The following is a 17,357-nucleotide window of genomic DNA, read 5'->3' on the forward strand; positions in this document are numbered from 1 at the left end:
TGTGTGGTGTGTATCTGTTTTTAGATAGAGGATAATTTTGCTTTGTTAGAATAGAAACATATCTTTAAACAATTTCTGAAAATATTCAACGTAATTATTTTTTACTTAGATATTTCTCTAACTCAAAATTCCAGTAATTTTAATTATCCAGGTATTTTTCAAATCTATGACACGTATTTGTTTCTCTTATAAAAAAAAACAAATAGCTCACGACTTACGGGCAATCTGTGATAAAAATAGTTGTAGATAATAAAGGTATTAACTCTCAATACATTTAGAACAATCTAGTAATTTGAAAGGACAGTGTTAGAGTTTAGTGAAGCAAATCGCTAAGCCCTTATATTTGTACACTCGTTGAAAATAAATATTGTATCAAACAATCTCTAATGTCAAATATGCACTACCGACACTTGTGTTTAAAATGTTTTTTTAAATTATAATAAATAATTAAAAACAACGTTTTGTATTTACATTATAAAAACTTTATTGAAGCCGTATGGCTTCCACTTTAAAATATCACTTTACATGTACATATTTCGACGTGATCCACGTCATCCTCAGAAGTAACTTACAAGACTATTTTATACCATCCCTTGTCGCATTACTTCATTGTTATTTTCATATTTCCTTAGTGTAATTGAAAAAAAATATATAATATATCTCGCCATATATCAACGTATCATTTCTATTTAATATTTGTTTTTTATATCTCATTATTTCTAATGTTTCTCTAATATTTAATGATATAAAACTTCGAGGCTGAGCTAAAACTAAAGTTTTTCCCCATAATATTGTATGTTGGGTAGTTTTTACATGTTCGGCTATTGCGGTTGTTTAGATATTCTTTTTTGGACTCCAAATTTCAATTTTATTTTCTGGAAAACAGTAATATAAAAGAAGATTAAGATAGAAATAACGAGGTAATATATTTTACCACTGTTTTACTGTACTACATACATTCAACACCGTTCACATTCTGTTACAGCATAAAAACCATAACATATGTATGTTTAACTTATAAACTTCGAATGTAAAAGTGAGTGTTGCTCTTTCTTCCTGGGTTTCACTTACAGGTATTTAAAGAGTTAATTTAAGTGTTTTAGTGTTAGTATTTATACAAGATGATACTTAAAAAATAAAAGGATCTGCCTACATTTCCAATTTTCATGAATTCTTGTAAAAGCATATTGAAATGTATTGTAACAAAGAAATAGAGAGATCAACAAGTGCCACCTTAATAATAGACGTAAAGAACATTAAAAATATCAAAATATTACGGCATCCAATTGAATATATATATATTATATGATGCAGACGTTTCAACCTCTGTAACTATTGCTTACATATAATATTTAACATAAACCAATAAATTTACTCAACATACAAACAAGATATTAAGTTTATATACATGATAAACAACTTTAATTCCAAAACATTATTATTATTTAAAAAGGTGCTGACTGTAAAACATTTAGGATGCTATATAAATTATAGAAAACTAAAAATTAAAAGAATTATGTAACAATAGCACAGTTTAAATGTTATAAATAAATTTATTTTCTGTTTGTTTGTAATTGAGTACAAAGCTACACAATGGGCTATCTGTGTATCGAAACCCGGTTTCTAGCGTAGTAAGTCCGCAGACATACTGCTGTGCCACTGGGGGGGGGGCAAGGGCTTTTTTTTTTCTGCAACATAGATAAAACTGCCATTACTTTTTATAACCAAGAGGCATTTTGTTGAATACATGATAAACAGCTTTAATTCCAAAACATTATTATTATTTAAAAGATACTTGCCTGTAAAACATTTGGGATGCAATATAAATTATAGAAAACTAAAAATCAAAAGAATTATTTAACAATAATACAGTTTAAATGTTATTACTAAATTTCTTTTTTGCGACATAAGCAAGACTGCCAATGGAGCGTTATAGAGGTATTTTGTTAAATATAATTATTCATTATGTTTGAGCAATGTATAATAAATACTCGTTTTTAATAGCACTGAATTATTGCTTTAAAAAAAAGATAGTTGGTCACAGAAGCATATTTTAGACTTCTTTTATTCTTAAAGATTAACTAGCTGGAATAAAAAAATATAAATATTAGAATCACATAAACAAGTTACAGTCTACGTGATACGATGACATTAGCAAACTCGAAGTGATGAGCTCCAAACTCTCGGGATTTTCCGCACGTGCACAATATTTTTAGTTTGTGATCCCTCAGACACATTTCACTAGCTTTAAGTGTTCTTAGAAATAGTCGACCTTACATTAACTTTATATAAAGTCGTACACATTACCTTATTTTAGGTCGGGACACCAGTCACTTTTGCTTTTTATCAAAGACATTCCTGTGCTAATAAAGCACAAAGAAAACATGGTTATACTGTAGCTGCTATATACAGTTGTATTTCTAGTATAATTTGTTTGCATGTACACCATAAAGTTTACAGATAATACCTAGAAAGGACTAAATTGTACAAATATATGATTTACGTAACTGAATTCCTGAACGAAATAAGTTTGGTCACACTCTCTCAAGAAGGACATTGTAATGTATGTCAGTCTAATGCCATTCCAAATAGTCAAGCTTTCTTACTTATTTCGCAGTCAAAAGGATAGTAAACTGACCGCTACTTTGTGTCTACTACAGAACGATTAGTGGTCATAGCCACTGTCTGTGGGGGTAGTGATGGGGTGTTTACAGAAACAGGAGAGCTTATACTGAGGGACTCGCTCTGACTGTTTTCCGAATCACTACAGTTCTCACTGCTGCTACCCTTTTTTTCTGTGACTTGTCCATTGTGGGTCTTAACATGTTTGCTCAAGTGGTCAGAACGCATGAAACGTTTATTACAAATGGGACAGGCAAACCGTTTTTCCCCGGTGTGGGTCCTGAGATGGCGCTGGAGCTCATCCGACCTAGTAAAACGTTTCCCGCAAAACAGCCAGTTACACACAAAGGGCCGTTCACCTGTATGCCAACGAAGGTGTGCCTTGAGATGGGACGTTTTTCCGTATACCTTTCCGCATCCCGGAATGTGGCAGCTGTGGACATTCTTCTTTCTCAGGTGTGCCCCAGCCGGACCCATCCGCTCAGCTTCCTGACAGTTAGGACAGTCACATGTGGCGCGCCCTGTATACCGCCGTTGTGATCGAGGGGATGGTACTTGAGACAGAGTAGGCTGAGAAAGGCCAAAATGTGAGGTCATAGAGGAACCCATTCCTTGAGCTGTGGGTAGCATGGACTTGTAGGTATCTTGGAGTATATGCTGTCCCGGCGTAAGTAGGTGAGCCGGATTCGAGGCTGCTGCAAGAGTTGGCGAAAAACTATATTCACCACCGGCATAGCTGGCGGAAATTTGGCTATGGAGCACTGGAGAGGCTCCCGACATCTCGAGCCATGAGCCGGCTCCTGCTGAAGTTGCGTGCATATCCCACCAAGTTGTTGAGTTGAGTGAATTGACGGAGGAAACTTCCGACTTGATACCACCATGAGTGGCGCCAGCCATATTCATATTAAAAGCCCAACTCTCGTAAGGATGGGCGCTCATTCCAATCCGGGAATACATAGTACCCAAATGAGAAGATTCACAATGAACTTTACTTAGGAGGTGAGTCTGGCTGGTGTCTCCTGAAGATGGTGTTACGCAGCCGCCAGGGTAAAACAAATTATCGCCTCCGTATGGGGCGGAGCTACATGACGACGTCACTGTGGGTCTCTGGTAGTTAATGGTCTGAGAGTTGCTACTGGCGAGAGTGGAAACTCGCTGGGAACCGAATGTCAGTCCGGCAGCAGAATTGCCAGTTGTTTGTGGGACTTTTTTCCAAGGATGGAAGCTTTTTCCTACTGCAGCATCGGCAAGCGGTGGGGGGCTCTTACTTGCGAGCTTGTTACACTGTGCCGCCAACATGGCGAGCGGAGTTCCTCCTAGCCGAGGGTGTTCCTAATGATGAAACCCAAAAAAGAAGAATGTATATAATCTCTTAGAGTTAAGTCACATAAACATATATTATATATCAATCGATTTATTTGAAATAAAAATCCTGATATTCTTCTATTATAAATTAAGTATAAGGGAAGTTACATTATTTTAAGAAGATCAAGATCAAAAACAGACCGATTATTATAATAACAATTACTACCCTCTCCAAAAAAAAACTTATATTGTGAATACTTAATTTACCAAATAGTATTTCGAATTCAGATTAAACATTTGCAACGACTATTTTATCCAATCTTATATTTTTAAGCATTTTTTTTTTAGTTTGCACTTAATAATACTTGGTTTTTGTTACTGAATCTGAATATGTCTTAACACTGCGTAGATATGATGTCAGATTTGGTATACTGATATGCTGGAACATGAATGTTTGACACTTGATCTGAGGTGGAATCACACACTAGTATAGATATATTACTAAAAACTAGTTTAAAACGTCTCAGTAAATCTATCGCACGCACTTTCTTCGGAACTACATAATATAATGTTAAACACGAATGTAGCTTAATAGCGCGTTTTTCTGAAAAAAAAAATCCAGATTTAAGAATTATTTTAAACTACTATTGTGATTTTTTAATTAATGTGAAACCGTGATCTTTTACACCTTGCAACAAGTTTATAATTCTTTATATGTAAGACACGCATATTTGATTTAACAAAACTTGTATACAACTACTTATAATTGATTCATTTACGATAAATTATTTTGTAACTAAATTACAAATTATAACCGTCTAGGAACAGAATAACAGTCTTTAACAAAATGAAACAACAAAGTAACATCTCAGGGTACTGGATATTTTCGACTTGAACGGTACCTTATACGACACATGAGTTAAAAGGCCAGGCCACAAGCCCCAACATTCAGACATAACTAACCTGTCCTTAATTTAGAACTGTTGATTATAGGGAGAGCAATAACTCAACAGCACCCGTCGTCTACACGGCTACTCTTAACCAAATAAGAATATTGGTTGTTATTCTTATAACAAACCCACAGCAGAAATTACGAAGTACTTTTAGCGACATCTTGTGGACTCGAACCTTGTATCTCCAGTCCGTAGACTGGTACACTAACCACTAGGACATTCCCGGGCCCATATCATAGGAAAAAAACGCCAAGTTTCTATCTTAAAGTAGAAATAAAAGTTTTATAGTTCTCATAGTTCTGGGTTTTCTCAACTTGCTCATTTCAAAGTGGTTTTATATTATTTTTATTTACTAATTTTCAGGTGATATGAATAACTAAACGGGCAGTACTTGAAGCAGAATCTAAACCCAGTGTTGTTCTTCCACTATCCTTCTCATGAAATTGACTTCCGATGTGAAAATATCTTCCAGCCATTAATTTAGTAGTACGTGGGTTTCTGAATAACGTTTTCCTATTATTGATCACAATGTAGTTTCATCTTTCGAGCAAACTCAGATCATATGTTTGTGAACAAACGACCTTCTACATGGCTATAATTATACATATATGTGTGTGTATGTATTGAAGTACAATTATTGTACATGGGTTTAATTATCTAAATAATTCGTGCATTTATTAACAGTTCTGAAATGATCTTTTTGAAGAATTACTTTTAATGTAAGTCTGTGGATTCGTTTCTAATATAACTACGTAGTCAGGGGTTTTACCTTTGATATTTAACTGTTCTACATACATATAATTTATGATTGCCATTTCCTTTCTCTAAGCATTTATACAGTATGGGCTCGATAAGATGCTAAACCAGATGGTTGATCGGCATGTTTTCTATTCAGTGCCTTAGACTATTTATAATTTATTATTCTTTTGTTAAAATACGAGCGGGACATAATTGAAGTTCGACAATAGGCGAGTCAAAATATTTACGTTTAGGCAAGCTCCAGAGAACGGAGAACGTGAGAAGGCAGATTCATCATCCCATCCACCTCTTCTCGACAGTCTATATACTTTTTAAAAGGTGACATGCATCTATATATATATAAATGTAAAGAAGTTTGTCTTAGCGATTTCAAATTGTAGTCAGATAGGAGCTGATAAATAGTAAAAAATAAAAAAGGCTAGAAGAATTTCATCTGCCCAAAAAACAGGCGTAAGTGAACTTTTTATTTTCAACTTTAAACCAGACCTATGGAAAAAAATTAGCTAAGTAGCTGCTAAATGATAAATTATCAAAACAATTATAATACAACAGTAAGTCAAAACTAAAAAGAGAAATGTCTAATATATCTTAAAGCGATTAAGGATTAGTAATTTTCCAAAAAACAAAGATTTTAGTAGAATATTGTTAATAAAGTAATCCCATGATACCAAAATCTGGATTTAAAATGCAAAATATGAGCTTATAAGCGTTTACTCATTTAATTTACGAAATATATTTAATTCTGTCACGTTCCAATTGTTTCTGCAATGTTACAGAAAACATAGCAGACAAAAAAAAGGCAGCAGTTTGTGTCCGATAACAGTAAATTGTTATTTGTTTCTGATAACACTCAATTATTATTTGTTTCTGGTAACACTCAATTGTTATTTGTTTCTGATAACACTCAATTGTTATTTGTTTCTGATAACACTCAATTGTTATTTGTTTCTGATAACACTCAATTGTTATTTGTTTCTGATAACACTCAATTGTTATTTGTTTCTGATAACACTCAATTATTATTTGTTTCTGATAACACTCAATTGTTATTTGTTTCTGATAACACTCAATTATTATTTGTTTCTGATAACACTCAATTGTTATTTCATTTTCAGGAATTCTCCTTTGGTGACGAAACTGATATGAGTCTAGTTCGTAAAGACCACTGAGAACATTTGAATCTTGAAACTTAGTTTAGTATTTCCCTAAACAAGTAAAGTTGCCTGTAATAGCTAGTAAAACTACGATCTACGGTTGTAAAGCTGTTATTTTAATATGCGCGTATTAATGTTCATCTGTTTGGGCAAACCATCCGAAAAATGAGAAAATATTCCTGTTACTTGTTCACAATAGCAACAAATTGGAAATCAACAATTTTTTTAATAAAAGGTTGTTACATCCTGCCTCATTTAAAGAAAATATATCTGTGGTAATTCAAAGTTAGGACTTTTGAAACTAATACACACTAAACTCTAAGTGAACAGTCCAGTCCAATCCACGTACGAATTCAAGATATATTCACATTTATTTCAAAAACCTTCTGTTTCTTTATCTTTTCTTTTTCGTTTGTTTGTTTAGGCAATTTTCATGATTGAATTGATGAAGAATTAAAACAGAACCTATCAATTATAAATAATAACTACGGCAAAAAAATTATCAGTTTTTATTGGTATCAAATATGGTTATCTATATATGCTAATACTGCATGCATATAAGTATCGTACTTTTACGTATTTGCGTACTGTTATTATAGCAAATTACAGATAGTATAAAATAACTCCATATTTGCCCCGTAGTTAATGCACCTTATATACGAAGATGTACATAATAAAATAACAGACAAATGGAGCAGTTTAACACGGCCCAATCCTTTGTTATCTGTCTTTAAATATATATATGTGTGTGTGTGTGTATATATATATATATGTTTCAACGCAGGTACACATACTTACGTAATTCACACAAAAAAACTCTAATGTGAAGAATAAACATACTATTGGGTATACTGAATGCTATTGTTCACTTATTACCACAAACGTTTTTTTCAGATATGTAAAAAACATGGCAGGCTTTTGTCTTGTAAAATTCGAAGCTGGAAGAAAACTACTCCCATTTCTAGTCACAAAAGCTATTTTTCAAATAGCGGGTGTCGTTGAATATTAGAAAAGACTTGACACGTAAGCTAATCGAGATAATACCTGAAAAACGAAGTGTCCTAAACAATCTGGAAATATTAGACTATAGAGGAAATTGATCTGAGCCTCTCACAAAGCCACATTCTATCACGTTCGTCATGAGGTAGTTCAGCTGACAGCGACCGCGTGCATTAAGATAGGCCAGACAGACTGATGTGTACGCAAACCTGTCACCACACACACACACGTTCGGGCGACAAGGAACGGATACAAGGGATCAGAGATCGCATCTCTGATCTGCAAGAGTGGCTTTAACAGATTATAGCATGAGGTCACTCTGTACAACCACAGATTTCTTGATAACGCCATTAAACCTAATCAACCGCTTAAGCTGTCACCATAGAAACAATTTAGCAATGATTGTCAATAGTGATACTCAAACTAACTTTTCGTACTTTGTTCTAGTTGTCCTTATATTTAAAACTTGACATATGACTTACCGTGATATAATATTTGTTCTCAAGAAATCAGACGCTCGACTAAAACAACGATACCAAATGACAACAACGAAACACCGATGTAAAAAGGATGTATTTAACAGTAGCATTTATCAGCCGATAAGCCATTACAACTACTGTAATACATTTTCTGTTACTGTTATTTCAGTACTGATGCAACATTTTCAAAATGATATTTCTATCTACAGTAACTAATCCGAAGTTTTTGATTCAATGTAAACCAAGATGGGTGATGTTTATTTTAGACTTTTCTGCAAAGCTAAACAAGGGCTATCTACGCATAGCGATCTATAATTTTGAGTAGAGGAAAGGCAGCTAGTCAACAAGGCGCGAACTTGGAATCTTTGGATTCACTATCGAAGCATATTAACCACAAAGCCACGCCCGTTCCCTAAGATAGTTGAAACATTTCAAGACATGTTAAATAATAACCCTACAAAGCAATTAATCAAATAATTTATTAAAATAATTGCGGTGACTTAAAAAAGACGTTAAAACTTGTACTTGAATTTTCGTGAGCAACTTTAAACATTTTTAATGCACTTTGTTATTTGTTTAATGTAATTCAGTAGTAACTCATCTCGGTGTTACAATTATTAATATTTCTATAAATATCTCCAGAAAACTTACTTATTAATAGAAAGGAAAGGGAAGCAAGTCGCTGAAATCTCTATGAGCAACGGAGTTGGGATGAATGGGACAATCGGATGTATACTTATTTATCTACTTCTTTTGTAACGTATAATACACGAAACCCAAAATTCGCTACAGGCGTGGACTGTGTATCTTCACCATACATTGACACAATAACAAATAATAGCGCTTGCGCATCCTGTTCCAGGCATTAATAACGTAACTTGTAGAATACTTCTCATCGCAATAAATGATGTAAATTGTTTCTAAATTGCATTATAAAAATATCTTGAAAATTAGGGGTACTTGCGGTATATAAGTAATTGAAACAAAAGTCACAGAAATATCGTAAATGCTTTTAATCTGCCAGAAACTATGATACTTTTTTTGATACGTGTGTGTGTGTGTTTCGTATAGCAAAGCCACATCGGGCTCTCTGCTGTGTCGACCGAGGGAAATCGAACCCCTGATTTTAGTATTATAAATCCGAAGATTTACCACTGTTCCTTCGGGAATCTTTTCTGTAACAATTTAAAACTGTCCTATACCTTTATTACGAAAAAAAATTAAAATGTTTAAATCTGTCTTTTTTTTTCTAATTCAATATTACTTAACTTGTAAACACTAAATGATTTATTATTTTCTTTCCTTTAATACGTTGAAAGTATATATTTTAGAGCACATTTCCAATATTACAATGTACTTTACATTTTTGCAAAACGTCCGAAAGGACGTAAAAAAAGTATGATATTAACACCATTCTTTAAATACTTAATACCTACACTAAATATAAAAAGTTATTATATGTTGCATATACATTATATATAGCATTCTCTGCACAATAATACATAATACACGAGAAATGTTCAATATATGCTTAAACCAAATCTAAACAATTACACAAAACCAACATAAGTTCAAAACAAATGTTAAATCCAAAACCTAAGTGATAACATACAACATAACAAGAAAACGACAGAAGTGTTTCATTTCAGTCTGGGAAATGTTAAAGAAATATACTTTGTCTTGGTCAAAAAATTCTCCTTTAATCGTACATGTTACGCCATAATATTGAAGAATTAATAATGCGTATGAGTGGGTGAAATTTCCATTCACGGAATGAAACGTAAAGGATGTTAATTAAATCTGCAAGAATATTCCATGCGTTTACACCTTGTTTTCCTTGCCAGTTAGAGTAATTCACGCTCCAATTTGTAGAAAGCGTGCATACGATAAGCTCCATTCAAAACAAAAATGAATTATATTATACTCTATATATACGTGGTAATCATCAGTTGTACATATGTATATTTGACTTTTTCAACTCTTCAAAATACGAGGTCAAAGAGTTTGGGAGAAACTCTTAGAATTAGCTTCATGGATTTACTTAAAAATTTACAAAAAAATTCTGGAATGTCAGTTCACTATTTTAACAGTATTACTACTGCGTGATATTTTATTTTATTAAACACTATGGGGTTTATTTCTCATAGTTACTTGTTAGAATTACGTAATAATAATTCTCAATGTTTACGACACACTCTGGGTTATATTAAGAAAGTCATTTTGAAAGACAAAACTTTCATTTTATTATCTTCAGTTATTTTACAAACAGCTTGCAAAACCATATTCTTATTATATGATTTTTGTCTTTAAAAATATGCTTGGAATTCTTTGAGGAAGAGACTCTGTACTCAGTGAACTCTAAGTAAATTGCAATTTATTTTGGAGATATCACAGATCTCTTCTCCTTGAGACAGAAAATAAATTTCCATTTCGATATACTCTTGATACAAGCCAACCTATGTCTTCCATGCTCTGTCCTTCCTTCAATCTTTCTAGTTACGACTAGACTTTCAATTTGTTCTTTCCCCCTAACGTGTCCGAGAAACTCCAACAGTTTCTTTCTGGTGTTAGTCAGCAACTTCCTCCTGTAACCTGCTCTCGACAAAATACTTTCAAGATGCGCTTTAAGAACTACAACTCAATTGCTTCTATTCTCTCTTTTATACTTGGCGATATTATCCAACATTCTAATGCGTACGTGAGAATTGCTATAACATAACAATCCAAAACTCTTAACTTCGTCCCCATTAAAATTTTACTATATGTCAGTGTATTTTGTATTTTCATAAATGCGTCTTTTGCCATCCCTATTCTCCGTTTTATTTCATGATCACATTTACAAATAAACTTACACTAGTAAAATGATCCAAGCAACTTACACTCCTGATATATATTGTGTATTTATATCTCTGTGAGTTACAATGATAATGTTAGTTGTTGTTGTTTTTAACGCAAAGTATACAACAGGTTACATGAGTTGTATCCGCCATGAGAATCAAAGCCCAAAGTTTAGCGTTACAAGACCTCAAGCTCACCGGGATACGATAATTTTGGAGCTCATAAGGTACTAATGAAAACATTAAACATAATGGTACCGTATCCTTTTATCCTTAATTCATTTAGAGCTGCCATATCTATTTTTGATTATTTTTAATTGTAATGTTTGTTAATTTCATTTATTTTATGCAGTACTGCTGTGCCTGTTGATGTTATTGTTTGAGACTTTTTCTCAGAACCATTGTGCTTGTTAGTCTTATTCATTGTGTGTGTGTGTGTTTTTAGAACTGCTGCTCCTGTTTATTTTATTTTTCTTGTTGTTTTGTTTTATTTTAAACGGGTGCGTCTGTTGGTTTTATTCTTGGCTATTTTATTTCAAATCAGCTGTGCATGTTGGTTTTAATCTTCGTTGTTTTATTTATGAACGGTTGTATCTGTTGATATTATTCTATATTGTTTTATTTCAGAAGATGTGCCTGTTAATGTTATTTTTTGTTTGTTTGTTGTTTTCACATAGCGGTTGTGACTCTTGGCTATATTCGTTTTTCTATTATTTTTCCAGAACGGATGTGTCTGTTGGTTTTATTATTTGTTATTTTATTTCAAAAAATCTGTTCCTGTTGGCTTTATTCTTTGGTATTATAATTCAACACATCTGTATCTGTTAATGAATAGAATCAAAAATGAATATGCTTCTATACAATTTTCAGTAGCCATTTACGTAGCAGACTCATGATTCTTGGTGTTTACTGAAGAAAAGTCAGCCCATTATTTTGTTTAATGTGGTTTCTTCAAAATACGTGCGAGTGCCACAATCGCTTTGAAAGAGCAAAAACGATCACGAAAATGAACCTCAAAAACAATTTGGTTTATTATATAAACGGTCATCCACAACTAGCTTTGGTGTTACCTAGAGTATTCAGCTTCTCAGGTGCTATATAATGTTTCTGGTATAGGTATAATTATAACCATTTTAGATAGCATGAAGAGAAAACATATGTTTTACATATAATTTTATTCTGATTGTTCTTTAACGAAGGACAAGGAAACAGTGAGACGTTTCACATACAACTTTAATTGCCCCTAATTAAAGTAAAATAAGTAATATAAATTTTTAGTCAAAAACTACTGTGTCGGTCTTTTACAAGAAACGACAAATATATTAACAGGAACTTTACTCCGCTAGTTTCCTACTAAAAAGGTTATATTCAGATATTGTACTCAACACTTTTGCCCTACCAAGCTCATATTCTTTATAATGAAACTGTTCGTTGTTTTACTGAAAACTTTTCTCTGATAATCACTTGTTAAAGGCAAAGAAATAATGAACCTGTTTTACATAAAACTTTTCTTTACTAATTCCCTGTGATTAAAGCTTTTAATGGAAGTTCCTTATATTTTACGTCAAAGGTACGTCTTCATTTTCTGCTCCTTTACACATGGACAAGTTGCTATGTGTCTACAAAGTAGCTATGAAGAGCAACCTATGAAACCGATAGTTATGAGAGACAAACATCCGTGTGAGGAACTTAACTTGAACACAACATTTAAGTTTTCGTCGAAGAGGTTATTTTCTCTAAAGAATACCCCTCCATTACACAGACACATAAATTAATTATTTCACATCGAAATGTTGTCTCTACTTTAAAAAGCAGGATCATTGGGTATTCAATCCACCAATCTATCAGTTAAGCTAAACGTGTTGCTGGATATCTAAACGTTTACACAACTAAGTCTAGATACCATAGAAATCTGTTCTTCAGTTCTTTACAAGAGCCACTAAGAAAGAGAACCAGGAGGGGTTAGGGGCTCGTCAGACGACACCAAAAGCGTGTCCTTCAAACCTCTTTCAGCTATTTAGCTATAGAAATCACCTAAGCGTTGACAATACTCATCACCATTCACACCAAGTCCAGGTCTAGATCTACTGTCTGAATCGTCTATTCTGTGTTGGCATCGGAACATATGTACGACACGGCTGACGGGACCACAGCCATAAAAGCCCGTTCACAGCGGGGGTGCTCAAAGCCTACAATTTGTGTCACCGAACGAGACTGACAAAACTTGGGTAGCTAAGCAAGTTCTGAACATGCCGACTTTTCAGCGTATCGTGCTCACCGCGTGCGATTTGTAAAGCTTGCTCCGAGAACGTTGTTCCATTTTGTTTGAAAAATAGCATGTAGCAGATATGTCTGGGTTTTGATCAGAGGAAAACTTTGCATTTCTCACACATGCCAGGTTGACCTTTAGGACAGCGAGAACATGTTGCCCCTGAAATGAAATGGAGAGCCAGGAATGGTGGGTAATGATGAGCTCTCTCGAAGTTCAAGTTTTGATAGGAGGATGTTAACTCGAACGTACTTATCATTAACTGGTTTCTGTAATTAGTTTTACGTGGTTTATGTTATTTACATCAAATATACACTGAGGCATAAGAAAAACTGAGAACTCTGGCTGTTTTTAATCATAACAATATTGCCATATCTATTAACACTAAAAGATATTACTAGAACAGACAATGGTTCTTAAATACAGTTGCCTTTGATAAACTGTTGAACTTAGAAGCTAGTATTACAAAAGGGAAAAACATGAAAGGTTGATATATATATATATATAAATGTATATCACTTATTCGAGATAGCACCTGTATCCTGTGTCTAGAAATATGAAGCATATCTCCTATACTTTGAAGTACATATAACACTGTAAATAATTAATAATTTGTTACTAATACTTACCCCAATTCTAATTTATAAATGATTTAAATAAAACTGATAAGATCACACTTCACTAACTTGGTCTGGTTCACACTATAACAGTTGTTAGTGTAATTTGAAAATATAAATAGCTCTCAGCCACTACTATGTCTATCGTATCTCAGCAGGCTTGACATATAGTTACACTGTACATTTTCCCTTATCTTCAATCATAGGTTTTATAATTTATTCTTCTTCTTACTCTTGTCATTAACACAATAAATAAATGTAATGAGCTAACACATTATGCACTATAATTATGAAAGCATTTAACAAATATTAATGACTAAGTTGTTACACATACTGCGACTTCTTTCACAACTATGCTTACATTAAACACTCAAAATTATGTTAAAAAGCACTGATGCTTTAATAACTTAGATTCTTATTGACTATGTTTATGTACGGCAAGCCGCTGCTAAGGAACACATTCGGAGTGAGATAGACAGAGACAGTATAATAACTAAAGTGTTTCTAGAGACAACAGATACAAACTCTCCACCTTGTTAAAGAATGTACTCGTTTCTCATGTACGGTTCTAAGGACGTTTTATCATTCTTTTATTGCATCGTTTTTTTGTGAAGCAAATGCTATTGAGATGCAAGTGTATGTTCAAATAATTATGTCCGATTTTAAACTGTGTGAATTGTTACAGTTAAACCAACCATTATACCCATATTAGCACCAACTTAGTACCAGAGGGAAAAACTTGCATTTTATGTGACGAAAAGAATATCACTTTCTCAGGTTCGTTTCTCTTAATGGATACCTATAAGCAGATCTTTGTATATAAAATATGTTGAAAATCAGAAAAATAAAGTTTAGTTTGATGTTTTCTCTTACATCACCAGAGATGTGTTATATTTCATTTCTCATAAGTTCAAGATCACTATAGCTGTTTCTTCAATATCTGTCGCCCCCACTACCCCCAAAAAAAACCCATAAAAGAACAAGCTATAGGAAAACCGCTTTACAAAACAACAATACCAAAGCACCGGAAATCTGTGCTTGAAAATTATTATATCAATGATAATTAAACTATTCTTAAGAATAATAAAGCAGATAGGTTTTAGCAATAGTATCCAGCTTAGCTTTTGACTCAATACAAATATAAGCTCACCAGACACAGATATCATTTATAGAATGTTTTTAAAACTGGTGTGAAAGTTGACTTTCTGATAGAGTGAATCAAACACAGTTGTGGAAAGACGCTGAAGCATGGTGTGGGGAAAACCCCCCACAATGTAACATATGGAATACACTGTCTCGCGTTCCAACGCCGGTCTCACCTCGTTGATCATGGGATGGATGCGAAACAGTCGTTCGAATGCAGTGGTCTGTGACAACACCCATCTCGTACTGCATGAAGGTTTGTGAGCATGAGTTTCTTCAATTTCAATCTTTAAATGGTATTCTATTTACTAAGACATTTAAATCTTATATTGAATAAAAAAAACAAGCTAAATAACTTGGTCATTATATCCCTCATATACTTCATTGTTTGCAAAACATTTTCTTTACACAATTTTTCAAAACTAAAATTTATAATTATTATGATGATGTGATGAAAATATCGGATTCAATATTTCTTTAATATTCATCACGCGGGGATTGCATGTATTCTGTACACCATGGTTCTGGAATCATCACTTAAAAGCTCGAGACGTAATAAAGCACTTATTTATTAGACACACACACTCACATACCCTCTTCAAACAATTATATCCTATTAGTTTGCTTTTTCTCCAATGCAAGAACAAAAAAAACAATAACATTAAATGCATTTTTAATGGCAAAACACATACTCCCAAAATATAGCCTGGATTATTTCTGAAATTCGGCCATGGGTTGAGCGAACATGAGTCATTAAAGCACTGATTTAGAAGTGTGCATATCATTCAGTGTTATTCTCTCAATAGAGGGAAAATTTAGTCTCAATACAGCTTACGCTTGGCGGCTTATGTGAGTTGTATATAAACTTAGAGCATCATTTGTCCCCGATGGCTCAGCAGCAAGTCTGAGGATTTTTCAAGCTAAAATCGGGTTTCGATACACCCGACGGAAAAGCACTGATAGCTCATTGTGTAAATTTGTGGTTAACAACAAACAAGAGCATCACATTAGTGGGGTTCATATAACAAATAAATGAAAGAAAGCGCAATAGTTTCTAAATTTATGCAACACGTTTTAACAAAACCTTGCACTGTACTACTAGACATTACGAGGTTCTGATCAAATACCAGATATGACTCACAAAAACTTGTAAAGCACTTCTGCTGTACAGTTAATAACATAATCTAAGTTGTAGAAGAATTTCTAAGCATCATAACAGAGTACGTGGTAATACTATCCTTAGTTTTTACTTATATTAGGATAAATTGTTTGAAGGCGTGGGGAGTTCTTACTGCATTTATATTTCGTTGCCAAGCGTAAATTATGCAATATAACTAACACCTCCCTTTTTTTAGCTATTACATATTTCCATGCAGAAACGTTGTCTACTTTGTTTGGTTATTACCGTATTTCCATGAAGCATTTTGAACCAAAGATGTTTTTAACTAAGCCAAAAGGTTTATTGTCTTAATGTAATACTTATGTTTAATATAAATGAACATCTCACTAGGTAAAAGCTTGTACGTTTTAACCTAAGGTAAGAAGAATTTAGTGATGGATGAGAAAATATGGTATTATATCAAGAATGTCAAAAACACATTACAGACGAATACTTGAGTTTTGTTATGGAAAATGCCTCACTTTTGTGCACGTTTGTAGGTGTAACTTAAACAAGGAAAAGAGAAAAACAACAACTTACAACGTAGTCACACGTAACAGTCTATGAATTAGAACTTACAACTTAGTCACACGAATCAGTCTATGAAATAAGACTTACAACTTAGCCACAAAAACAGTCTGTGAACTATGACATAAAACATAGCCAAACACAACAGTTTATGAACTGGAACTTACATCGTAGTCACATGGAACAGTTTATGAACTGAAACTTACAACTTAGCCACACGCAACAGTGCGGAATAAAAATATGTTTTGGAAACATATTTGTTTAGAACGTTCAGTGTCACTTAGCACTAGATAATTCAAAACCAGGTATACAAAATGACCAAAGAATGCGCATGACACATAAATAACAATGTATTATCATTTTTGTTTTATATTCTTAATATATCGATGACATATTTCATTTGGCGTCATTAAAATGAAAAAGAAAATATATCTATATGTAGCATGATTACCTGCCATCTTCATGCAGACAACATTTTATGAATATAAAAATAAAGAGCTTATAAAAGGGTAGTGTTTAGAATCGGCTCAGAA

At 33.3% G+C, this 17,357-nt stretch overlaps 1 protein-coding gene across 1 annotated transcript in view; it reads right to left on the bottom strand.

The window, feature by feature from the left end:
* Positions 1–2,640: 2,640 nt before the first annotated feature.
* The window catches only part of LOC106458016 (transcription factor Sp9-like), a 29,361-nt gene continuing 14,644 nt past the window's right edge, over positions 2,641–17,357 (bottom strand). The window contains exon 2 of the mRNA XM_013917464.1: positions 2,641–3,954. Coding sequence (XP_013772918.1) covers positions 2,641–3,954 — 1,314 coding nt within the window. The remainder of the gene's footprint in view (positions 3,955–17,357) is intronic.

The sequence above is a fragment of the Limulus polyphemus genome, unplaced genomic scaffold (genome assembly GCF_000517525.1).
Source record: "Limulus polyphemus unplaced genomic scaffold, Limulus_polyphemus-2.1.2 Scaffold404, whole genome shotgun sequence".
NCBI lineage: Eukaryota > Metazoa > Arthropoda > Merostomata > Xiphosura > Limulidae > Limulus > Limulus polyphemus.